The 26,377-nt window shown below is 34.4% G+C and overlaps 1 protein-coding gene across 2 annotated transcripts; it reads left to right on the top strand.

Moving 5' to 3' along the window:
• The first annotated feature begins 3,417 nt into the window (after positions 1 to 3,417).
• On the top strand, positions 3,418 to 26,377 carry LOC126820558 (mis18-binding protein 1). 2 transcript variants are annotated; one of them, XM_050548588.2, is made up of 20 exons: positions 3,418 to 3,507; positions 5,925 to 6,066; positions 6,787 to 6,838; positions 7,047 to 7,138; positions 7,527 to 7,633; positions 9,816 to 9,946; positions 10,738 to 10,819; positions 11,953 to 12,002; positions 12,446 to 13,340; positions 14,614 to 14,741; positions 15,875 to 15,965; positions 16,467 to 16,591; positions 17,542 to 17,738; positions 18,773 to 18,844; positions 19,713 to 20,455; positions 20,918 to 21,066; positions 21,743 to 21,888; positions 22,479 to 22,648; positions 23,267 to 23,339; positions 23,935 to 26,377. In XM_050548588.2, exons 2-20 carry the CDS (start codon positions 5,998 to 6,000, stop codon positions 24,088 to 24,090), a joined length of 3,528 nt encoding a protein of 1,175 aa, XP_050404545.1. In that variant the 5' UTR covers positions 3,418 to 3,507; positions 5,925 to 5,997; the 3' UTR covers positions 24,091 to 26,377. The 2 variants fall into 2 exon arrangements, with proteins under 2 accessions (XP_050404545.1, XP_050404546.1); XM_050548589.2 differs by lacking the exons at positions 3,418 to 3,507; positions 5,925 to 6,066; positions 6,787 to 6,838; positions 7,047 to 7,138; positions 7,527 to 7,633 and adding an exon at positions 8,448 to 9,206.

Raw genomic sequence — 26,377 nt, 5'->3', positions numbered from 1 at the left:
CAATTACCTTTCAGAATATATATAGCTGGATGCTCAAAATTTTGTACGATGGTCCGAATTTGGACTTCGAAAAAAATACCGGTCTATCTTAACATATAGAATATTGAAAAATTGGCTATGTTCAGGTTTAGAGCGCGCACCGTTAATATGATTGTTCCAACTTTTACTAATAATATTTGGAAAGCTTACTCAATTACCTTTCAGAATATATATAGCTGGTTGCTCAGAATGTTGTACGGTGGTCCGAATTTCGACTCGGAATATTACCGTTCTTTCACTTTAAAATATTGAAAAATTGGCTATGTTCAGGTTGGGAGCGCGCCCCTTTAATATGATTGTGTCAACTTTTACTAATAATATTTGGAAAGCTTATTCAATTACCTTTCAGAATATATATAGCTGGTTGCTCAGAATTTTGTACGATTGTCCGAATTTTGACTCGGAATATTACCGTTCTTTCGCTTTAAAATATTGAAAAATTGGCTATGTTCAGGTTGGGAGCGCGCCCCTTTAATATGATTGTGCCAACTTTTCCTAATAATATTTGGAAAGCTTATTCAATTACCTTTCAGAATGTATATAGCTGGTTGCTCAGAATTTTGTACGATTGTCCAAATTTTGACTCGGAATATTACCGTTCTTTCTCTTTAGAAATATTGAAAAATTGGCTATGTTCAGGTTGAGAGCGCGCCCCTTTAATATGATTGTGCCAACTTTTACTAATAATATTTGGAAAGCTTTTTCAATTACCTTTCAGAATATATATAGCTGGTTTCTCAGAATTTTGTACGATGGTTCGAATTTGGACTTCGAAAAAAATACCGGTCTATCTTTACATATAGAATATTGAAAAATTGGCTATGTTCAGGTTGAGAGCGCGCCCCTTGAATATGATTGTGCCAACTTTTACTAATAATATTTGGAATGCTTATCAAATTACCTTTCAGAATATATATAGCTGGGTGCTTAGAATTTTGTACGATGGTCCGAATTTGGACTTGGAAAAAAATACCGGACTATCTTTACATATAGAATATTGAAAAAATGGCTATGTTCGGGTTGAGAGCGCGCCCCTTTAATATGATTATGCCAACTTTTACTAATAATATTTGGAAAGCTTATCCAATTACCTTTCAGAATATATATAGCTGATGCTCAGAATTTTGTACGATGGTCAGGATTTGGACTTCGAAAAAAATACCGGTCTATCTTTACATATAGAATATTGAAAAATTAGCTATGTTCAGGTTTAGAGCGCGCACCTTTAATATGATTGTGCCAACTTTTACTAATAATGTTTGGAAAGCTTATCCAATTTTATTTCAGAATATATATAGCTGGATGCTCAGAATGTTGTACGATGGTCCGAATTTTCACTCGGAATATTACCTTTCTTTCACTTTAAAATATTGAAAAATTGGCTATGTTCAGGTTGAGAGCGCGCCCCTTTAATATGATTGTGCCAACTTTTACTAATAATATTTGGAAAGCTTATTCAATTACCTTTCAGAATATATATAGCTGGTTGTTCAGAATTTTGTACGATTGTCCGAATTTCGACTCGGAATATTACCGTTCTTTCACATTAAAATATTGAAAAATTGGCTATGTTCAGGTTGAGAGCGCGTCCCTTTAATATGATTGTGCCAACTTTTACTAATAATATTTGAAAACTTATCCAATTGCCTTTCAGAATATATATAGCTGGATGCTCAAAATTTTGTACGATGGTTCGAATTTGGACTTCGAAAAAAATACCGGTCTATCTTTACATATAGAATATTGAAAAATTGGCTATGTTCAGGTTGAGAGCGCGCCCCTTTAATATAATTGTGCCAACTTTTACTAATAATATTTGGAAAGCTTATTCAATTACCTTTCAGAATATATATAGCTGGTTGCTGAGAATTTTGTACGATGGTCCGAATTTTGACTCGGAATATTACCGTTCTTTCACTTTAAAATATTGAAAAATTGGCTATGTTCAGGTTGAGAGCGCGCCCCTTTAATATGATTGTGCCAACTTTTACTAATAATATTTGGAAAGCTGATTCAATTACCTTTCCAAATTTTTATAGCTGGATGCTCAGAATTTTGTACGATGGTCCGAATTTTGACTCGGAATATTACCGTTCTTTCACTTTAAAATATTAAAAAATTGGTGACGTTTAGGATGAGAGCGCACCCCTTTAAGATGATTGTGCCAACTTTTACTAATAACATTTAGAAAGCTTATTCAATTACCTTTCAGAATATATATAACTGGTTGCTCAGAATTTTGTACGATGGTCCGAATTTGGACTTCGAAAATAATACCGGTCTGTTTTTACATATAGAAAATTGGCGACGTTTAGGATGAGAGCGCACCCCTTTAATATGATTGTGCCAACTTTTACTAATGACATTTAGAAAGCTTATTCAATTACCTTTTAGAATATATTTAGTTGGATCATCAGAATTTTGTACGATGGTCCGAATTTTGACATGGGTTATTAACAGATTTTCCCTTTAAAATTTAAAAAAAAAATTAGTCATGTTTAGGAAGAGAGTGCATCCCTTTAATATGACTGTGCCAACTTTTACTGATAATATTTGGAAAGCCTATTTAATTACCTTTCGGAATATATTTGGTTGGATGTCTAGAATTTTGTACGATAATGCGAAATTACACCTCTATTCTGAGCTAAAGGAATGGATACAAAATAATATATTATTCTACTTTCATTTGATAGACGTAACGTTGGATTTTATTGGTTGGTAAAAATAGATGAGTTTGGGCGACTGTTGTCTTAATTCTGAATAGGTTGCCAACGAACAGGTTGCCAGCTGGATCGGTCGAATAGCTCGCTAGCCGAATAGGTTGCCAATTTGTGTTCGGTTAAATTGTTGCGGTGAGTGGCATAAAAAAACGAGGACTACCGAATGTAGTGATATAAGTCAAGGTCGAGTGTATTCATTCGGTTATCCTGTCTTTCATTGCTGAGCAGAAATCCTCATGCATTTTGTAAAACGTTTTGTTATTTATACAATTTACCGGATACATTTGAGCTATGATATTATGTAATTTTTGATTTGGAAAACAGTATTGAGTAATATTTTGTAAAAACGTTTAATTTTTGTTTTGATTATCCAGCAATATCAAAAATAAAAAAAGGGGTCACTCGTGGTACCGCGACTTTTTTTTTTATTATCCTGTTGTCGTCCTTTCGCTTCCAGAATTCTTATGCTTTCTCAACTTAATGTCACAAGTGATTATGCTTAAATAGTGCTTTAATTTCGACAAGTACCGTGAGGGCATTTTTCGTATAAATAACAATAACGACTATCACATTTTTCTACGGGATGAAAGATTGAACGAGGAACATCCACAGAGTAAAAATATTTTTACTCTGTTGAATACTCTGTGGCCTTCTATGTTCTGGTTTTCGAGTGATAACTTTGCTGGTCATTCGCGTCTACGTCCTGTAAAGAAAATGGCGGAAAATCTGAACTCTTCGTAAAGATGCGGTAAATTATAAATGCAATTGTATTTTATAAGACAGTAATCACTCCCATTTTACATTTTTCAACGTGTTTCAAACCCATTTCCTGCTGGGAGGGAACTATCTGAAAAGAAAGGCAGATCTTGTTAGAGAACTTGACCGATTACGAAATGACGAAATGTAAACAAAGTCAATCAATAAACTTTTAAAAAATCGAAGTGTGAATGTCTTAATTTAACTTTTCAAGAATAACATTAAAATACATGTAGCCTTGGCAAAAATAGACCTAAGTTACGCTTAAGTACTTCTCAAATAACTCGTTTTAATGTAAACCTTTCTATTAATAAGATGTTTTATTTTTATCTCCAATTATTTATTTAACAAAAATAGTTAAATTTTAAAAATTTAACATTAACAAGCTGTTGGCATTAACAAGGTCTGTACGTGACAAGGAGTAGGGTTGCCTGTCCAACCTCATGGGTTTTCTCCGGGTCCTCCGGTTTCCTCCCACTGCCAAAGACCACTACGCGCAAGCGAATTATTGAAATAAAATTAAACCATATGTTAGTCCCAAAATGACCTAGTCTGTGTCGAGTGGACGTTAAATCCCATTTCTCTCTCTCTCTCTCACTTTATTTGTTGGGGTGAGTGGTCTTCTAAATACAACTACCACTTTATTTGTTGGGATGAGTGGCCTTCTAAACTTGGGACGAGTGGTCTTCTATCTTGGAATGAGTGTTCTTCTAGGTAGCACGTCATTTCGGTCCCGCGTCATTTCGGATTCAACACAGACGACCTCCGGACTCAGTTTGACGACGGTTCGAACTTATTTGGCAGCTTTTCGGAATCGGTCTGTTGACGTTTCGGACTCCGAGTGGTCTTGGGCCAAGTGATCTTTGGGATAAGTTGTCTGGATACATCACATGTGCTTATAAATATTTTCTTATTATTAAGCTTCATTTCAATCTGTCACTGGTCCACTGGTCCTCTCATAGGGGTGATGATTTTCCGTTTCAGAAAATAGCAAATTCCGTTTTAAGTATTTTTAATTCCGTTATTTTCCGTTTCAAAGCTGACCATATTCCGTTTTTTCGAGATAAAATGTTATTTTATGAATAAATGAATAAAACATCTTAAAATGCCTTTTATTACAAAACGGATCATTTTAAACCAATGATAACAAATGTTGAATTGTGAATGACTTGTAATGTTCAATGACTAGTTATTCTTTAAACCTGTTTCCCGAATTAAATAACAGAAAATTACATCTTGTGAGCTCGTTTCATCTTTTTAGCAGACGAAGCCATTTTTCTCAGCTGCTAGGTGTAGTCACGATTTATCCAGACATCTTCGTAGTTACTACCGTTTCTTCGAGAATAAGGGCTGGATTCACAAGGCTACTGTATATTTCTGATGTCACGTGGTTAATGCGGATAAACACGAGTCACGAGCCCGGCAGTAAAATAAGAAGTAAATGAAACGATTTTTACTTTTATGAAGTTAATTCAAGTTAAACTACAGAGTAATTTTATAATGGGATACATGAAAGACGGGTTTTCGTTTCGATTAAAATTATGATTCCTAAATGATGAAATGAAAGTAGCGAAATACCAAAATAGACAGTAACAAAACCACACGATATCATTCAATATTTCCGATTTTTATGAATAAAAAGATGAAATACTTGGATAACTGCAAAATTATTTTGAGTTTGTGTTTAGTATCAGAAAATATCGGCTTTTCCGTCTTTTTCCGTGTGAGATTTCAAATTCCGTTTTGAGTGGACAATTCCGCGATTTCCGCGATCACGGAAAATCATCACCCCTACATATAAATTCATTTTATATAGTGATTATATGAACTTTTTGCTTTGAAAAGTCTTTACAAAACATCATGAACATCACTATGTAATAATACACCCATATAGAAAGAGGAAAAGACAGGCCTATTTATCTGGTCACAGTTAAGACAGAATGAATAAAATGGGCTTGAACCAACCCAGTTTACGAAAGATACATGTAGGCACAAACTGTTAGAAACTACCAAGACCTTTGAAATACCAACTGCATATTTTTTAGTGATGTTATCAAATACCGCCACATACTACCTCATTATATGTAGGGGGGGGGGGTGGATGGCTGAATGGTTAGCATGTGCGCGCTGTATCATTGTCATTGAGTCAACTGGCTTGGTTTCGAATCCCCGGTTGTACGTGACATGGAGTATGGTTGCCTGTCCAGCCTCGTGGGTTTTCTCCGGGTCCTCCGGTTTCCTCCCACTGCGCAAGTTATTGAAGTAAAATTAAACCATATGTTAGTCCCAAAATTACCTAGTCTGTGTCAAGTGGATGTTAAACTCTCTCTCTCTCTCTCTCTCTCTCTCTCTCTCTCTCATATGTAATTATACATGTACCGTAATTATATTATTTTCCTTTTTTTGTAGGGAGCTCTATATTAATTTAAATGTGAAATCTTACCTTGTTTTAAGAAGTTGAATTCACTATTAAAAACAGAACATGAATACCAGCAAACAATTACAACATGCTTTTGATGAGGTTTTTAAACAGAGTCCCATGCCATTACAGGTATATTTTTATCAATATATAATCTCAATGACAATAATAAATGACTTCATATCCTACTGCCTGTCTTCATTATCCCAGTCAGAGCAGAACAGTAGTAGGACGTTAAACCCCATTTCATTCCATTTCATATCCTACTCATGGTCTGTCTAAATTAGATAATGAGTGTCAGGTTTACAACTGTTTATTTTCCCAAAAGGTGTTAAGAAATGACATGATACCTGAGTTGTGATATGTCCAATTCAAGAGCAGTGTTTCCTAACCTGTCTGTGATAAAATATTGTGGGTCCGAGAAGTGATAGGGTTTGTGGGAAAAAAAAGTGGTCTGTGAAAAAAACAGTAGGCCTACTGGTTCAAAATTGTTTTTCAGTAGCTGATATCAGAATAATATTAATATGAATGTCAATTATCTTCCTATGGGTAGATGTACCACATTATTGATTGGAATGGCTATTAATATGGCTTTTGAGAGAGTTTATAAAAGATTTATGTTAAAAGAGGTAGCACACACTCCAAGTCTGAACGCCCCTGATACAGGAAGTTTGACAGAACAGAATAAATGCAGAGATTTGTAAGCTGTCCCAAGTAAATGTGTGTAGGACTATTTATTATTTACAAGCTTGATAATGGGTATAGCCCTCGTTTCAGATTGGAGGACTGTATTTTTGCATCACACTAATCCCTTTCATTTAAAAATCATAAATATATCTCTTTGTTTTTTAGATGAAAGTGGCAGTGGATTCCAGTATTTTGTCAGCTTTAAACACCTCTCAAGGTATGTACTTTTCCTTAATACTGGTACTAATCAATTGATTGAAAGACAACACTGACATGTGTGCTAGTCACACTCATTGTTCATTTAGACAAACTGACAGGGCAGTGGCTTATTAAGTTTGAGGACTTTACAGAATTGGCTGCGATATCTGATTGTCATCTTGTTTTACATTTATGAATAATGTTTAAAAATGAATTAACTTTTTCAGGAGACTACTCAAAGAACCAGTCACTAGAATCAATACATGATTTATTTGAGAAGACAGTCAACTGTAATCCGCAAATACAGGAACAGGAAATGGTAAATATATTGTGATCTAAATTTACCATTTAAAAATAGACAACTTGAAATTCTTTTGGATTTATCGTGGAAAGAGCACTGATCTCGAACCAATCATTGTATTATCCTTTGACAGTTGCATTTCTTATTGTTATTTTGTTTTCATGATTGATTTTCCAAGTAATTAGAGAATGACAATTCTTGTTTTTGCCTTAAAAATTCTGAATTTCACCAGAATGAAGATCGTAACTTGTGTAAAATGCAAACAATGCACAAAAATTTAAAAAAAAAAGAAAGTCCTGGAATGTTTGATATGTTTTGTGTTTCTCAGGTTACTGATAGAATTGTATTACCTGGTTAGCTGTTACATCAGTACAGCAGTTATTTCTATGTTTTGTTTGTTTTTCAGGTTAACGATGGTATAGTATTACCTGTTACATCAGTACAACAGTTATATTTGTGGATCATTAAACCTTTACCTAATACATCAGGTATCTGTGTAGAAGGTAAAAAAAGGTAATTTGAATTGCTTATTCATAGAAATCAGTTTCATGGAGGATTCAAAATTTTATGTAGAAATGAACTTGAACTAGATCTGTCACATCTCAGCATTTGTCATTTGACAAATAGTATAAATGCACCATAAACTTTCTTTTGACTTTGACTTATATTAAGATATTTTAAGCAGTCGGTGCTAAGCAGGCATTAAAGAGTTTCTGACATCTAATAATGAGTGAGTCTATGTGTGAGGAAATTAAAAAAAAATTGGATTTGGTCATTGTTTCTTTTTTGATTTGACATGATTAGACAATACAGATACATCAGGCATGTTGAAAAGAGATTGTTTTCAAAATTTGGGATGAATCAGCCAATGTATAAGTCATACATATTGTCGGTGAAGTGTCAAAAGGGTGTATCTAAGAATTACTAAAGATTAAGAAATAGAACCTTTTGCATTTCAAAATTTCCACAAATCAAGATACAACATTTGGACACATAATACCCAGAACAATTCTAATTGGCGTAGAGATACACAGCTTAGACAGAAATGTGCATATTAATTGGGAGAGTTTAAAAATGCAAAAAAGTGTATTTGACTAATTTCCCTAGATACATTCTTTTGACACTTCACTGATGATATGTTGTAATGATTTTTTAGGAGATTCATGCACACTTGTGAAGCATAGATTACTCTAAACAATTTAGTTGTACGATTTCTGATAATGATATTATTATACAAAGTTGATTGCATTTATTTTGAATATGATATTATTATATAAAGTTGATTGTATTTATTTTGAATATAATATTATTATACAAAGTTGATTAGGCAACACAAATAAAATAACTTGTTTCTCGGGCACCGCCCGCACGCAAAATTGGTTGCGCGTGCAGTCTATTTATTAGTCTTGATGAAAAAAAATAAATATGTAACGCCCGCCCGCACATCGACAAGCAAGTCGTAAAAAAAATATCCCGCATGTACCTACATCCGCCATACATGTATATCTATTCAAATGTATTAAAACTGATTCAGATGAACATGCTGTCTTTTTTATCCGAACAATGGCGAAGTTTGGCAGATTTGCCTTTTTTATTGATATCGAAAGAACCTCCATTTTGTATCACGTGATATTAATTACCTCCCCTGATAAACTAGAATATGATTCGTGTTAAAAGTCATTGGCGACAATATTTCAATCATTCGATCGTAATCGGCTCATTATTGCCGGCTTCAATCGGTCCTTGTTTGGAAAATCCTATTGATAAAATAATGAACCGTAGAACAGGTTAATTAATTATAGCTAAGAATACGATACGATGACGATAGTCGTCATAATGCATACCTTAGAATCTGGGTCATTATTAGCACATTTACGGTAGTTTCGATAATCCGGAAAATAATAATTGGATTACCGATTTGATGGTTTTACTGACCAGTTGTTAGTTAGATTTAAATAGTCATTCAATATAAACACCGGATAGAACACCGAATATCCTGAGAAACACACCGAATATCCCAAGAAACAGTATTTCCGGCAATCTCCAATACCGATGACACGGTGTGACATGCATTGGTTGGAATTCGGTAAATAATTATAAATAAACCGGCGATACTAGATTTAGTTTTAAATACTGTTTACCATGATTATTATTTTTGATACACCTGGTGAAAGAGGCTTAGTTTTTAAAAATATTGTTGTCTTTATGGAGGGCTATTACATAGTCGTATGGAATTTTATTTTAAACCAATTTCAATTATGTGAATTAAATATGGAAAATTATTTTCCTTTCAGTCAGTGTTCAGTCTCAGTGTTTTAGTAGACTTGATTTTGGGTTTATGTTTTAAGTATGTACAATAAAGTTGAATATAACGGAAAGCAAAAACGTAAACAAGTAATGACTTTCTCATTTAAAAAAAAAAAAAAAGAAAGACCGCCCTCCCGCCCCAACAATTTTCAGCAATAGCCAAATTTTATTTTGCACCATCAATGAGTAAAAAAAAAAAGAAACCGCCCTCCCTCCCTACAGTTTCAGCTGTCAGTTGCCCGAGAAACAAGACATTTATTTTGTGTGGCCTTATATTTTTTTTCCTGGTGAGACCGATAATTCGTCTATAATTGGCTTTATAAATAATCTGCCTTTTGAATTAGGTTTGTATCAAAGTGATAATAAATCCATTATATGTATTCTTTAGCTTGGAAGATGAGAGTTTTTGGCATAGTGGTGAAGTTACTCAGCGAATATCATCTAATATGATAGCTACAAGTAGTGGGTCACAGTATCAACTAATGGGAGAAATAGAACTATTAGATGCTGTTGATGCAGGTATCAAATATTTACAACTTTTGATCTAATCTAATAAAAGAGAGAGAGCGAAATGGGGTTTAACGTCCACTCAACACAAACTAGGTTATTTCGGGATTAACATATGTTTCAATTTTATTTCAATAATTTGCTTGCGCGTAGGGGTCTTTAGCAGTGGAGGAAACCCGAGAACCTAGGGAAAAACCACGAGGTTGGACAGACGACTTTATTCCTTGTCACGTACAACCTAGGAATTGAAACCACGCCAGTTGACTCAATGACAGGTCTTATGATACGGCACTAACCCTAATCTAATAAAGCAAATAGCCGCCATTACAGGTTTATTTGGTAAATGTTGATTATATTCTTAGCGGTACTTTTTTCAGAATTTTATCCATATATATTGTAAAATGCCTGGACGTCTTTGATTTGGGATACAAATAAAATTGTCTATTTCATTTGATTTTTTTGTTTTGTGGGATGGCAGTCGGTCTTTTTTGAAAATTTTACGTCTATAGATAAATCCTGTGTTGAGATATAGCCAACTGATCAAGCAATGATCACTTCTAATTCAGTTACTAAATGACATTGAGTACAAGAGATATTCTAAAAAAAAAACATGTATCTTTTTTGGAATGTTTATTGTATCCACAAAATTTTGGAAAAATATGGTAACTATGGAAACATTGATCTCAAATCAGGCCCGTCTTCATTAGCCCAGTAGGAGTAGGACATTAAAACTCATTTCATATCATTTCTCAAATCAGGCAGATGAGTTTATACGTATATATTTTTGATGTGTTTTATTTCAGGTATTCCAGAATCATTAGCTATGACATTTAAGCATGGATTTCCCGTTAATTGGAAAGAACTGATAGCTGAAAACTTAGTAAGGTAAATAATATGTTTATCATAATCAACCCTGGAAATAAAGCACTTGTCACAGACAGTATCAGCACAAATTAAACATGCATTATGCCAGAGCTAAATCTGCCTATTGCAGGTCTTTCTTTAGGCTTGAAATGTTATCTAAATTAGACATTAATTAACTCATCCAGACCATAGTCAATGCTTGGTGCCATCATTAGCCTGCGATCTTTAGTGGATTTGAATACGTTTTGTGATGAATAATTTAAAGTAAAAATGGATAATCAAGACTTTGTTTTTTATCGTACCAACGGTAGTAATGGGGATCGAGGCTAGCCTAAAATTGAATTGCTAATATCTCGGTTCAGAGTGAAGCCTCTGGTGCCTCTTATTTTGTCCGGAACAGAGTGGTCTCTTTAAAACATAACTGGTGCACAGTTCACAATGGCAACTACTAGTTCATTAGTTCCTGAAATATTTCCAGACCTGATTATAGTAGTTCCCACCAGATGTAACTTTATTGTAATGCCACAGATAAAGGAGCTAAATCGCTAATATTTGGGACCTACAAATTGACACAAATGGGTCGCAACATATATAATAATGTAATATGAATGTAAATAAACTGATTTACATTTAATCGTTTCCGTTTTTACTCTAAATTCAAAGCAGTTATGTTCGGCGAAATACGCCAGAAGTCTCAATTCAATGGCAATCTCTAGCGTCTGGTTATTCCAGTCTACACTGATAGTATTTATTGTGCATGCTCTCCAGATAAGAATATGGGGTCACCGTTTGACATGACTTGTGGAATATGTATAACCTCGTTCTTCGAGTCGCTTGTTACAAATTGTGCTGAAATGCATTATGGTACACGATTCGTGTACCAATCGTAAAATGTTTATTTTGTCTTAAATATTGGATACCAGAAGCCCATCTTTTTCCGGTAAGATCACAACACCAATGTTGATTAAAATTGACAAATAATTCGTGTTTTCATTGTCGAAGGTTTTGGATGATATTGAGTTAGAGACTTAGCTACTTTAAGTAAGAAATTCTCTAAAATACTTGTTGGAATGATGATAATTGTTGGAATGATGATGTTCAAGTTAAACATTGCTTTGACCCATAAGTAATTGAATGTTTTCTTGTATTTTCAGTAATATAGATGTCACTTCTAATAGTATTGTTTCACAAGGTCCTACTACAGGTATGTACTTAAAATGTTGCTATTGCACATTTAACCAAATAATTCTAGTGAACTCTGATTTGTTAAATAAATAGTTACCATGCCATGACAACCAGTCGGATCTATATGGAATTGAGGCCATCATAAGTATAAAAAAGAAGACGAAATAATATTTTAATCAATTTGTAATTCTGAGTGACAGAAACGAGATGTGATTTTGTTTGTTTTTTTTACTTTGATAAAACAGTGATTGCAAGATCAAATACAGTGCCAATTTTGGAATATGGTCAAATAGACATTTGCTTAATGGTTGTCATTGTCACATTTTGGTTATCATTTAATATTTAATATCAGTTTTAATGGTTGCAAAAGGGACATCAATGAAATTTTAATGTCTCTAAAGATTGGTACACTTATTTCGTAAATGTGATAATCTTTAGATTAGTAGTTTGTTCTGCTTTCAGCTTTATTAGAAGTTACCAATCTAGTTAGTCAGCAAACGTTGAGAAATGAAGTCAATAATGTTGGTAAACAAGTGGTACCAATACCCGAACAGAATAATAATGATTTATCGAAGAATAAGGAAGACGATAATGTTGTTATACCCAGCAATAGTGGTAACGAAACTAATGAAAATCCAACAGACAATGTTGTGAATGAGGTTTGCGCAGGAGAAAATGTTTCCATCACTAATAGTATCAAGACTAAAACAATGGTGGACAAGGTTCTTGTTGAAAAAGTAAATAAGCCACCACAACCTCAAAAGAAGATGATGACAAGATCAAAACAAAAGGAAAATAGACAAAAAGATACAGATTCGTCTGCCTATTCGGAGGGTGAACCAGAAGATTCGTATACACAAGATAAAACACCTTTCAGCAGACGTCAAAAAAGACAATTGATTTCAGACGATGAAATTGAAGAATCAACCGATGTTAATTCCACCGATACATGTAGCATAGATAATCTGTCTGGTTCGAAAAGGAAAAAACACAAATTAATGAAAGAAACTCAGAAACGAGAAACAAGAAGTTCAGCCTCAAGCGATACAGTTGTGTCAGATTGCACGTCGAAAGAACGGGAAAAAACAAAAAAATCAAAAAAACATTTAAAACCATTAACTAAATCTCCTAATAAACTTAAAGTGACTTCTGCTTCTGCAAAGATTAAAAGTGTTAGTCCGAAAACAGTTTCATCTGATATTGTTGTCAATGGTAAAAGAAAACCCAGAATGTCGTCAGACCTTTCTCTCATCAGTACACCTAAAATTGATGCACCTGTTCGTGTGTTCACATTAAGTGATTGGATTATCAGACCTTTAAAAAAGGTCAAGGGTGTTCTTGTAGAAGGGAAGAGAAGGTAAATATTTTTTTTATTTATACAATCCGAACAGATATCATTTACAAGTTTTGGTTTATTTTAAGGTCTAACATAATCCTTTTCATACCAAGAACTGTACCATTTGCATTAATGTGGGTTTTACCGTTTAATAAGTCTGATATTGCTTTGTGAACTCAGGGCCCGGTCAAAATCATTCTGTTACTTGATTTTCTATGACTGACAATAGGCCGACCCCTGTTCCTCTGCTAAGGAAATATACAGAGAGTCTCTTTTCAAAATTCACAAGCTGCAAACTTGCATGAAATGAATAATGAGCTTGTAGAATTGACAAAAGAAATGGCAAAAGATGTGTGAATACTTTTTTTATGTAACTAGTGCAGATGCCATGTTGTAAAAGTAGGTCATTTTAGGAGAAGTTTTACATTCTGCTGATGGAAAAGTTAATCTTGTTAATCAATTATGGAAAGCCTTTAACATAATTTGATTTTGACTGTTTTCCAGTCTATGACAAATAGACAAAAAAAACAACCAACCATATTAACTATATCAAACAAAGATGTCACGATCTACATGTAGATGGATATGACCATTAAAACCCATATTGTTTTTTTTGAGATTGTATTAGATGTACTGTCTGTACATGTAGCTTTAGAATCTGGTGTGGATCGAGAAGTTAATTATCAGAGGTACATGTAACATGGGTAGTGGTCAGATCATTGAATAACCCAGGTTAAGTTTAAAGGAGCTAAATCGCTAATATTTGGGACCTAGAAATTGACACAAGTGCGTCGCAACTCATATAATACTGTAATATGAATGTATATAAACTGATTTACATTCAATCGTTTCCCGTTTTTACTCAAATTTCAAATCAGTTATGTTCCGTGAAATAAGCCATCAGTCTCAATCGAGTGCAAATTCCTAGCGTCTGGTTATTCCAGTCTACATACGCCGTTTGGTTTGCTGCAATATGTCTAGCCTTGTTCCTCTAGTCTCTTGCTAGAACTGGGGCTGAAACGCATTATGGTACACGATTCGTGTACCAATGGTAAAATATTTATTTTGTCTTAAATATTGGATATCAGAAGCCCACCTTTTTCCGGTAAGATCACAGCATCAATTTTGTTTTAAATTGACAAATAATTCGTGTTTTAAATGTTGAAGATTTTGGATGATATTGAGTTAGAGACTTAGCTCCTTTAAACAATGGTGGTGTATCAAAATGATTCATTTCCTTTCGTGTATATATTTCAATGGTTTTGATGAATATTGTTTTGTATATATATTTCAGTGGTATAGATGAATATTGGAGAAGTTCTAGTATAGCTGAAAGACGAGATGGTAATACAGTTGTAACAGATAGTGGTTCTGTATATAGATTAGTTGGAAATATACAAAAATTAGATGCCATTGATGCTGGTAGGTATACTTCATGTGTGTTGTAAGCATCTCTTAATATAGAAAGTGGGCCATGGTGGCTCAGCGAGTCAAGTGCTTTCACACTAACCAAGAATTCCCAGATTTGATCCCATTGTTTGACGAAAAAAAGGTTCCTCTGAATTTCCATCCTGGTTTTAGTGGAGCAGGGAAGGACCTGGCAGGGAAAAGTGTTGAGTTGTTCGGTTGCGCCAAAAACTAGAAGAAAGAGAGAGAGAAATAGGGTTTAACTTCCACTCGACACAAAATAGGTCATTTCGGGACTAACATATCATTCAATTTTATTTCAATAATTCGCTTGCGCGTAAGGGTCTTTTGCAGTGGATGGAAACTGGAGGAACTGGAGAAAACCCACGAGGTTGGACAGGCGACCCTACTCCTTGCCACGTACAACCGGGGATTCGAAACCATGCCAGTTGACTCAATGACAGACCTTATGATACAGCGTGCACGTGCTAACCATTCTGCCAGCCAATCACCCCCTTCCCTCCCCCAAAAATCCCCAGAAGACCACACGTATATTTATATAATAGCGCATTGCATGGCATATGGCAATTTTCATTTTAATGCAGAAAAGTAGTAGTGCTGGCACGATATATCGTTGAATTGATGTATCACGATTGACGTATTTAATCGCGAGAATCGCGAGATGCTGAATTGATGTATCGCGATTCACTGTCTCATAATTTGCATTTTAAATCTCTAGACGCTGAATCGATGTATGTCGGGGTTTTTTTTTTGTCGCTTTACACTTTTAAATTATTTTGGTCCTTATCTTGATCCACATCATTATCATAAAAATTAAACAGTTTTATTTCTTCGACATCGGCAGGAATAAATCAATTATTCATTTATTCTGATGTTTTTTTGGTAAATATTGACCTAGTTAAGAATCATGATATCTGATTGGCAATACATATCGTATCGTGACTGCAGTGGCAATACCCAGCACTAAAAAGTAGGATATAAAATCCCATTTAATTTCCTCTTAAGAATGTTATTTTAAGGTTGATTAGAAGTAGTATGTCTCCTTTCTATAAAATCGGTGTGGAGAATTGACATGAAATCGGCGTGGAGAATTGACGTATTTTTTTATGTCATTTTTCTGGTTTCAGGATTTTCTCCGGAACTGATTCAGTCTTTCAACCGTGGATTTCCCAAGAAGTGGAGAGAACTCATAAGCAACCATTTTAACAGTGAAGATGAGTATGTGACTATTTTGTTTTCTATTGTAAAGTTTTAAATAAGTGGGGTTTTTTTGTGATATATTTGCTCAGTATTTTGAACAATTTTATTTTCTCGTCCAGACTTGAAGTTATGTTTGAATATTCTTGCTTGCTCACACACAACTACATTGTATTTCTCCCTTACACACAACTACTACATTATTTTGAATTGTATTGCTCTCACATACAACTATTGCAGTATTTTGAATTGTATTATTTTGAATTGTATTGTTCTCTCACACACAACTACTACATGTACATTATTTTGAATTGTATTGAACTCTCACACACAACTACTACATTATTTTGAATTGTGTTGCTCTCTCACACACAACTACTACATTATTTTGAATTGTATTGTTCTCTCACACACAACTACTACATTATTTTGAATTGTATTGCTCTCTCACACACAACTACTACATTATTTTCTTTAATTTTGTTTATTCTCTTTATAATGTTAATATAATTTGTATTTCAGAGGTCACTCTGCAAATGGCACCATCAGCAATAAATCTTCAAGTGTATCTAAATTAAAAACACCTGCAGTTAAGAACAAATCCAAAAACCTTAAAACACCAGAACCTGTTAATCCTTTAAATGAGAGTAGGTATTTTATATGAATTGCAGTGGAAATGAAATGGGGTTTAACATCCTACTTTTCTGCTCTGATTGGGTTAATGAAGATGGGCATACGCAATATATTGTGCTGTGAGGGAAACTTTGCTCAGACAGCGGCGCTACAGCCTACTCCTATATCGACAGTGTGTACACGGGGCCCCATTCTTTCGTCCCACCCGAAGGAATAGACACTCCGTCCTGCCCTACTGATAAGGGGAAACCACGCCGGAATAGACTGTATAACAATGGGACTAAAAAAGACGAGCATACGCCAAGCAGTATGCTATAAGGGTAATTTTCACCTACTCGAATTCCAGAGAGCGGCTCTACGGCGTTATCATATATCGAATTCCATTTGTCAAAGGTTCTTTTACATGTACACAGGACCTCAGTTTTTCATCCCAAACCAATACTCCTTGCAAAGTGAAGGTCTGGAGCAATCAAGACAACATGTATTAGGTCTGATATGGATTGAGTCATTAATTTTATGTGACAAGACTCCTGAACATGGTTGGTTTCATCTAGGTTATCCAGTTTCCTCCCACAGCTAAAGACGCCTCGTACATAAAGATTTTATCCATTATGTTGAACCTTTTCTGCTTTCTTTGTTTTACAGGGGGGTGGATGGCTGAATGGTTAGCATGTGCGCGCTGTATCATACGGTCTGTCATTGAGTCAACTGGTGTGGTTTCGATTCACCGATTGTACGTGACAAGGAGTAGGGTCGCCTTTCCAATCTTGTGGGTTTTCTCGGGTCCTCTGGTTTCCTTCCACTGTTATAGACCCCTACGCGCAAGAGAATTATTGAAATAAAATTGAACCATGTGTTAGTCCCGAAATGACTATCTCTCTCTCTCTTTCTCTCTCTCTCTCTTTCTCTCTCTCTCTCTCTTTGTTTTACCAGGATTTAGTAAATTATTTGTGTTTATTTTCAGCCATGGTTGGAACACCCGAGGGACAAATTGTTGATTTATCAACATTAAAACAAACGAGGAGTGGTCGTGTAGTGAAACCAGTTTTAGCCTCATGGGCTGGACAACGGGTAGAATTTGATACACAAACAAAAGCCATGAAAGTTGTGTATAATACCAAATTTGCTGAGAGTTATTTTACTCAACAAGATATTCAATTGGTTAGTTAGAATTTATTATATCACATAATATACTGATGTCCAAAAGAAAGTATACACACTAAAAGTATGACTAAGTTTTGTTTAGATTAAAAACATTTGATAAAGCATTACTGAGTTTGTCTCTTGCATCCAAACTCAACATTTCTAAACAAAATAAAAATGTGAAATAAATTGACATTCTACCCTAATACCGTATACCATGGAAAAACGACTTTGGTTGATGCAGCACAAAATGCACAGTGTATACTTTCTTTTGGACATTAGTATATATACACAGCTACATTTCCAGGAGTCCTGAGCTACATTTTCCAGGAGTCCTTGTAACCTAGCCATTTCATTTCAGAATGTGCAGTAACTTGACGAAAGTGTCTATCAAGGATAACTGTAGTTTAGACACCCCCCCAAGATGTCATGTTTGTGATACAGTCTGTTTAGATGAAATTGTCAGATCTACCATGTATTATCAGGCTTTTAAATTTAAAATCTTTTGTTTGGTCAGTATAGAATACATAGGTTTGGAAACGGCTCATTTGAATTAAACCATCGATGAGAAATAGGATGAGATTCGTACTAAAAAATAAAAAATCAGAGGAGTAAACAATTTATCCTCAAATTGATGTTATAATTTGGCAGGGTAGTACCAACTAGCTACAGAAGGATGACTCAGACTTTGAAACAATACAAAGAAGTGCATTTATTTCAGAGAGCTAAATAAAACAATAGTTGTTTAATTATAAGAAGTGTGCTAAAACAATACAATAGTTGTTTTATTATACGAAGTGTATTTATTTCAAAGTGCTAAAACAATACAATAGTTGTTTGATTATAAGAAGAGTATTTATTCCAGAGTGCTAAAACAATACAGTTGTTTGATTATAAGAAGAGTGCTAATACAATACAGTAGTTGTTTAATTATAATAAGTGTATTTATTTCGGGGTGCTAAAACAAAACGATAGTTGTTTAATTATGAGAAGTGTATTTATTTTGGAGTGCTAAAACAATACAGTAGTTTATTATAAGTCTATTATTTCAGAGTGCTAAAACAGTGAGAAAAAGATCTGTGAAAAAAACAAATACAACAGATAAAAACAAAACATCTGTAGAGGTAAAATCTAAAAATAAATTTACTAACATTAATTATAAATGATAACTTACTGTAACAAAATAAATATGGAGATGAATTAGTGGTATTATTTATAATTATTTATACAATATTTAAGTTTTCAGGACTTAATCCACACAAAAATGTACTGAAAATTTAGTGAGATTGATTATTTATCAGCAGTACATATATATTAAAAAGAGGTGAATTAAAAGGTTCTATCTAACATCTACATGTATAGAAGCGCATGTTTATGTCATCAACAGATGATGCCAAATGTTACAAAATTTTATCCTGTTGCTTTCTTAGTACACATATATATTGACCTGGTTATGAATCGTGATGAGAATCATATTGTAGAACCTGAATCACAATATGTATTATATCAAATCGTGACTGGAGTGGCAATACCCAGCACTACTCAACGTATGATCAAGGTCTTTAAACTTTCACGGAGCCACTTGATTGACATTTGACATTTCAGAAAAGAGTAGAATACTCCAGTTCACATTGATTCGCTGTGTAGGTTTAGTTGTAAATGGCCCCCTAATCAAAGGTGTTAAGTTTTAATTGTATTTGATAGTTATTTTGTTGCATATTCTGTATATATTTGCCTACTATTCACACACCTGTATCATTTGCTTGATAAAGATGAGAGTATCCTCATCAAAACGTCGCTTAGTATTAAACTCAGTAATTGTGCGTCCATAAAATTGTACCTTGTGTCACATTGATTCAGTACGCATCTATATTGACAGACCACTTTCATGTGGATTAATTACTGGTTTTACAATATTCATATTCCAGAAATATTTATTTGTTGTTTTACAGTATTCACATTACATACATAAAGTAATTATTTGTTTTACAGAAAAACACCAAAAAGTCAAATCATAGTAAAACGAAGAAAGACGACAGTCCTAATGAATTGGTGGAGGATGTGTTAAATATAATAACTACGTCCAGAGAACGTCGTCAAAAACAAACCAAACGTCGTGAAACATGTTATAGTACTTCGACAAGTCGCATACACATGCGGGATAGATTAGCCACAGACGAAAGTGATTTCAGTCACGAGGATGCCTCATCCAAACCCTCTACAGCACTCAAAAATAAATCTAGGAACTCGACAAGTAAAATTCAAAATGGCGAGTTAACAGAAGATTTTAGTCACAAGGATGCCTCATCTAAACCCTCTACTGCTGGCAAAAATAAATCTAGAAACTCGACAAGTAAAATTCAAAATGGCGAGTTAACAGAAGATACAGAGTCAGAAGCTCTACCGAAACTTGGAAGACAGAAAACATCTAAAAATACCAACAAAAATACTAAATCTAAGACTGTCAAATCTCCTTCAAAAGGAAAGAACAGTTCCCAAAAACGATCTGTCTCAAAAAGTGAAAGTAGAAAAAATAAAGATAGTGAACAATCAGTGTCAGATTCTGAATCTGAAGAGATTACCTTTAAACAGCCAGCTTATGAAAAAAAATCAAAGTCAAATAAAATAGCACAAAAATCTAAAAGTAAAAAAGTTGAAAATAAACACCATGAAACTTCCAATGTTGATGATGATGATGATAGTTGGGGGAAATCAGAGATACATAGACTTGAAAGGTAAATATGATTGTGAACTGAACAAAATCCCCAAAGATAAGGCATGTGACTATGCTGTTTGATTAGTGTTTACAGTTAATGGTTCAAAGATTAATGAGTGTTACCTTATAATATTGATATATTCTTTTGTTATTCCAGCTATGGGGGGTTGGGTGGCTGAATTGTCTGACGTGTGCACTTTAGATCATTGAGTCAAGTGATGTGGTTTCGAGCCTACACTGGTATTTGACAAGGAGTAGGGTTGCATGTCCAGCCTTGTGAATTTTCTCTAGGTCGTCCGATTTCCTCCCACTGCTATAGGCCCAGCGAATTAATGAAAAGAATTGAATCATATGTTAGTCCCAAAATGACCTAGTTGTGTCAAGTGGACAATAAACCCTGTGTCGAGTACAAAATGTTTGAAGTTTAAAACCGAAAAATGGAATAGCTGATTTCAAAGACTGTGTCACATTCTATTTTCAGTGCTATGAAATGTGTTTTACCAAGTGATAAATTATTATGGAAGAGATTATCTGATGCTGTTGAAACAAGATCTGAACAAGAATGTCAGGAGTTTGTTAAATCTGATAAAAATTATAAACAATTCTTAGATAGTATCAAAACAGTTAAAGGTGGGTATTATAAATCCAGTCTATTCTTGATTAATTCGTTTACCTTGATTTGATTTGAGTGGCAACTTAGCCTAATGTTGTTCAGTCTCTCCTACTGTACAGTCTGTTAGTGTGAAGATTTGTGAATGTACATGTACTTGTGTAAAACACGGTGATTCAAAGCGAATAAGGACACTAACTCACGACCAGAATGTCCTAATGACAACAGCCAAGAAGAACCCTTTCAGGAATTTTCAAGCCTGAATCCCCCTAACTGTATGTTAGTTTCAAAATAAGTATCGATAATTTAAAATAGCCATTCCATTTCACTCCACACAGGTGATAATTGTTAATGGCCATTCCATTTCACTCCACACAGGTGATAATTGTTAATAGCCATTCCATTTCACACCCCACAGCTGTAAGTCATCATGATTATGGAAAGAAGATTAAGTGTCCCTATTCTAATTCTCTATTCACAATTTTTTATCAGTCTTCAGTGATTCCTGGAATAAATTTTGAAATTCTCTTTTCAGGAATTCCTCCTTTGTCTGCTAATAAGTGTGTTATTGAGATATAATGGAAGAATACAATTTTCTTTTACGCTACTAAATACAGTCTTTTAAACTCCACACAAAATCACCCAATCCTTGCCATGGTAGATTAAACTTAATAATGTTATTTTTATTTTTTACAGAAAAGAAGTTGGTTGAGGTAACTGCTAAGAAAGGAACTATGAAACGGAAAAAACAAATCCGTGAATTTTTAGAACAAAACCAAGGAGATGAAGAACAAGATATTTTTGACTCAACACCTTTTAGATCACGAACTACGAAAATGGTGGTAAGTTTTATACGTAGTTGTATTATGCCATCGCCCCTGTCCATTCGGACATCCGTCCATTTACATTTTGTTACATACTGCCTACACCACTGATTAAAACAAAATACTGACAACTGACCAGAACAACATACTAGCCAAACAACTAATGAGATCAAAATACTACACCACTGACCAGAAATCGCCTATAATAGAAATGGGTACAGGAAGTTGGTGACCATAGTAACCAATAACAAAAGGGTTACCATTTTATTCCTGTGACTGTGGGTATAAAGACTGGTGGCCATAGTGACCAACAAAAGTTTATTCATGCTGGTATAAAGACTAGCGACCAATAACAAAAGAGTTAATATTTTATTCCTGCTGGTATAGAGACTGGCGACCAATAGCAAAAGGGTTCACATTTTACTCATGCTGGTATAGAGACTGGCCACCAATAGCAAAAGGGTTCACATTTTATTCATGCTGTTATAAAAACTGGCAACCAATAATTTTATTTCTGCCGATATAATGACTGGCGACCAATAACAAAAGGTTTATTTGTGCTGGTATAATAAAAACTGGTTTATATGATGGATGTAATATATTTTCAGGTACCAAGATTAGATGATGATGATGATTTATTTGCTGGTGGGGACTTCCCTATAACACCTGGTGCTGCTAACTATCGTACTCCCAGCATTAAACAATATCTAACACAATTCTCAGCTAAAAAAACACCAGCTAACTGTATAGCTAGTCCTGTAACTAGTGCTATCAATACGTAAGTAATATACTGTATAGCTAGTCGTCAAAAACAATCAAATAGTGGTGTCACAGAAATAAATAGGACTAACAGACTAATTCTCTTTACTAATGAAAATCTTTCTTTGTTAGTCTGATGGGCAGACCCTTAAAATAATAATTTTGAAGTCCGGTTTCTATCTTTCTTTGTTAGTCTGATGGGCTGGCCCTTAAAATAATAATTTTGAAGCCAGGTTTCTATTATTTTTTTTGAAGGCTTTAAATAGAACCTTTCAAAGCTTTAATACCTGTTTCTGTATTTTGTAATTTCCTTTAGCTATAATACAGAGTAGAAAAGTATAGTCTTGCAAATGTGTCTATTGATACAATTTTTCAGGTTATGAAATGATATTTTCAGGCAAAAAAAACATATATTCAGCAAAATTTCAGGCAGTAATCAAAATACTGCTTTTGATGATTTTAGTTCAATAAATTTGTTTAACATGTGCAACCTTCCTAATCATATAATATATAGATTCTTCAAAGCCCGTATAGTTAAAGGGTTACTGTAAAATATATTGTATTACATTTTGTTTATTTTTTATAATGTCCACTTGTTTAATAACTTATATTATTGATTCAGTTTTTATACTTTCAGGAAGAATGCAGATAAGATTGTACATCATTATTTAAAACGTCGAAAATTAACCAAAACAAAACCTGTCAAAAAGGTTATTATATTTCATTCTTCTCTGTCTATATTACATACAAGCAATGTGCTCCATAGTTAGTCAGGAGCCATGGTGGCTAAGTGCATAAGATGCTGGCTTGGTAGCCTGGAAGTTGCAGGGTCGATCCAGATGTTGGCCGAAAAAGTTCATCAGGATTTTCTGGCATGGTTTCCCCTTGTCAGTGGTGCAGGATGGTGGGCCTGACAAGGACAGCCATCTATTCATTCGGATGGGACGAATAAGCGAGGTTCAGTGTATACATTGGTGTGCACATAAAAGATTCCTTGGCAGTTGGAATTCGATATATGAGTAGGCCATAGTGCCGCTGCCCGACCAGCATTTCCCTCATAGCACACTGTATGGCGTATGCCCGTCTTCATTAGCCCAGTATAGGAGCAGAACAGTAGGACGTTAAACCCCATTTCATTTCATTTTCCATAGTTAGTCAAGTCATGTCAGTTCCAAAAGAAAAAATATCAGTGGTGCTGTTTTCTCATTCAGACAGCGCATTGTTTTGTGGCCAAAAATTCCAGTGGTTACTCAATTTTCACATTATTAAATGCATGCTAACATTTAATGTTTGTTTATTATTTAGAATGAACTAGTGTCTATAGCCAATAAACGAAGAACCTTATTTTGCCCTGAGAGAGTTGATGAGAATTTATTCAGCATGTCTGATAATGATGATGATGATGATGATGAAGATGAAGAACAAGATTATTATGAACCAGATGAACTGATGGATGATTGAATCAACTGAAAGGATGAATGTAGCAATTTACCCCTCCATATAGTTACATGTATGGATAGCTGTAGAATAAAGAATATGCTTACTCTTTATGGAACATCTGATACCAATTCTTATTTCTTTGATTATATAACTATTTATATCTGTTCTTTGATTGGCATTTAGTAATTAAACATATTAACACAAGGTACAATTTTATGGATACACAATTACTGAGTTTGATACTAAGCGACGTATCGATGAGGATACTTTCGTCTTTATCAAGCAAATGATACAGGTAATTGTGTATCCATAAAATTTTACCTTGTGTTAATTTAATTTTAGGCTAGTATGATAATAAATGTGTATCCATAAAATTGTACCTTGTATTTATATCTGTTTACTTGATAGGGGGGAGGGGGGGTCATGGTGATTAAGTGGGTAAGACGCTGGCTCGCTAGCCTGGAGGTCGGGTGTTCTATCCCTGCATTGGCCGAGAAAGTTCATCCATATTTTCCGGCGTGGTTCCCCCTTGTCAGTGATGCAGGACGGAGGGCCTGACAAGGACAGCCGTCTAGTCGTTCGGATGGGACGAAAAACCAAGGCCCTGTGTACACATTGGCGTGCACGTAAAAGATCCCTTGACAGTTGGAATTCGATATTAGAGTAGGCCATAGTGCCGCTGTCCAGGCAAAATTTCCCTCATAGCACACTGTATGCCGTATGCCCGTCTTCATTAGCCCAGTTCGGAGCAGAACAGTAGGACGTTAAACCCCATTTCATTTCATTTGTTTACTTGATACTGGAATAGCTGTATATATATCATTGCTTGAGAATGCTACTGTGCGTGATGATTTATAAAATTGTCTACCATTTTTCTATACCATCTTTTGTAGTCAATTTTAAACAAATGAATTAGATAACATGTCGACAGATTTATATATTTAAGTAAAATATTTTATAAAAATGAAATTATTGCTATTGTATATTTCTGTTTCTAAAAGAGAATTTGTTGCTATTTATTGGTGGAGACATGGTAATTTTGGTTTATCATTCATAGTTGAACTGGTGTAAAATGTTTATACTCGACCTCCAAATCAAAGGAGATTTAATAGTTATGAATCAGGGCTTCCACTGCCGGTCATTTTTGATAACGCACGAAAACTTTGCAAAGTAAATTCATATTTCATAACTTTGATCCAAATATGTCTAGCAATGAGTTTGGAAATGACAATATCTTATTTTATAGGATCCATGGTTGATGATCGGTCAGGACGCTGGACTCAGAACTAGACTATCCCTGGTTCATGTCCAGGTGTGGGTTGAAAAAAAAAACAATCAGATTTTGCAAGCCCCATCTTCATTGCTGGCTGAAAAAAAAACATGCCTAGTATTTTGGATGGGACAAAAAAGAACCCTTGATAGTTGGGAATCGTAGAAGAGTGGGCAGAAACACTGCTGTCAGGGCAAAATACTCTGACCCCGCATTGTACAGGGAACCATTAGCTATGTTTGTCTCGGAATGACCTGAATATTGTGCTGATGATATTCTCTTTTTACTATAAGAGTGGTTAACATTTTACTACATCAGAGTGGTAAACATTTTGCTATATACAGTTTTCTTATACACCAGGCATCTATGTATTATTATTTCCAACAGTTTTCCTATACAACCGATCTGATGAAAACACAGATCCTATTTCGTTTCGTTTTTTATTGTTCAAAATTTCGCTTTACTTGTCTTTACTACACTAGGATCTGGAAGGGTTGTTATATTACCGGCTTTTTGGCGGAAGCGAGGGATAAGCCGATGAAACAGTTTGTTACGGCGACTTCTTGGCGTGCCATGCACGGAACTGTGGGTAAACCACTAGAAACATCAACACCGATTGATTAATCAATGTCTGACATCAAAAGACGCTTGTTGACCTCTGACACAACCTACACGTACAACTTATCAGATCTTCATGTAGTGGCCATCGAAAGTATAAATAAACGAAACGAAATATAGATCTGTATTTTAATCAGATTGTTATACAACAGTCATCAATGTATTAATAATTCCGACAGTTTTCCTATACACCAGGCATCTATGTATTAATAATTCCGACAGTTTTCCTATACAGTTTTCCTATCTATTCATTATTAATTCTGACAGTTTTCCTATACATTAAGCATCCGTTTTGTTATAAATTAAAATGTATATTATTTTAACGTTATTGTATATATTTTATATAAAGTTATTATACAATCATGTCCACTATGTTAAAACTTCATCTCATTTAGGGTCCATTTTATTTGCTTGTATAAT

This window comes from Patella vulgata, chromosome 5 (assembly GCF_932274485.2).
Source record: "Patella vulgata chromosome 5, xgPatVulg1.2, whole genome shotgun sequence".
NCBI classification, from domain to species: domain Eukaryota; kingdom Metazoa; phylum Mollusca; class Gastropoda; family Patellidae; genus Patella; species Patella vulgata.
This window is presented reverse-complemented; position numbering and strand designations above follow the sequence as displayed.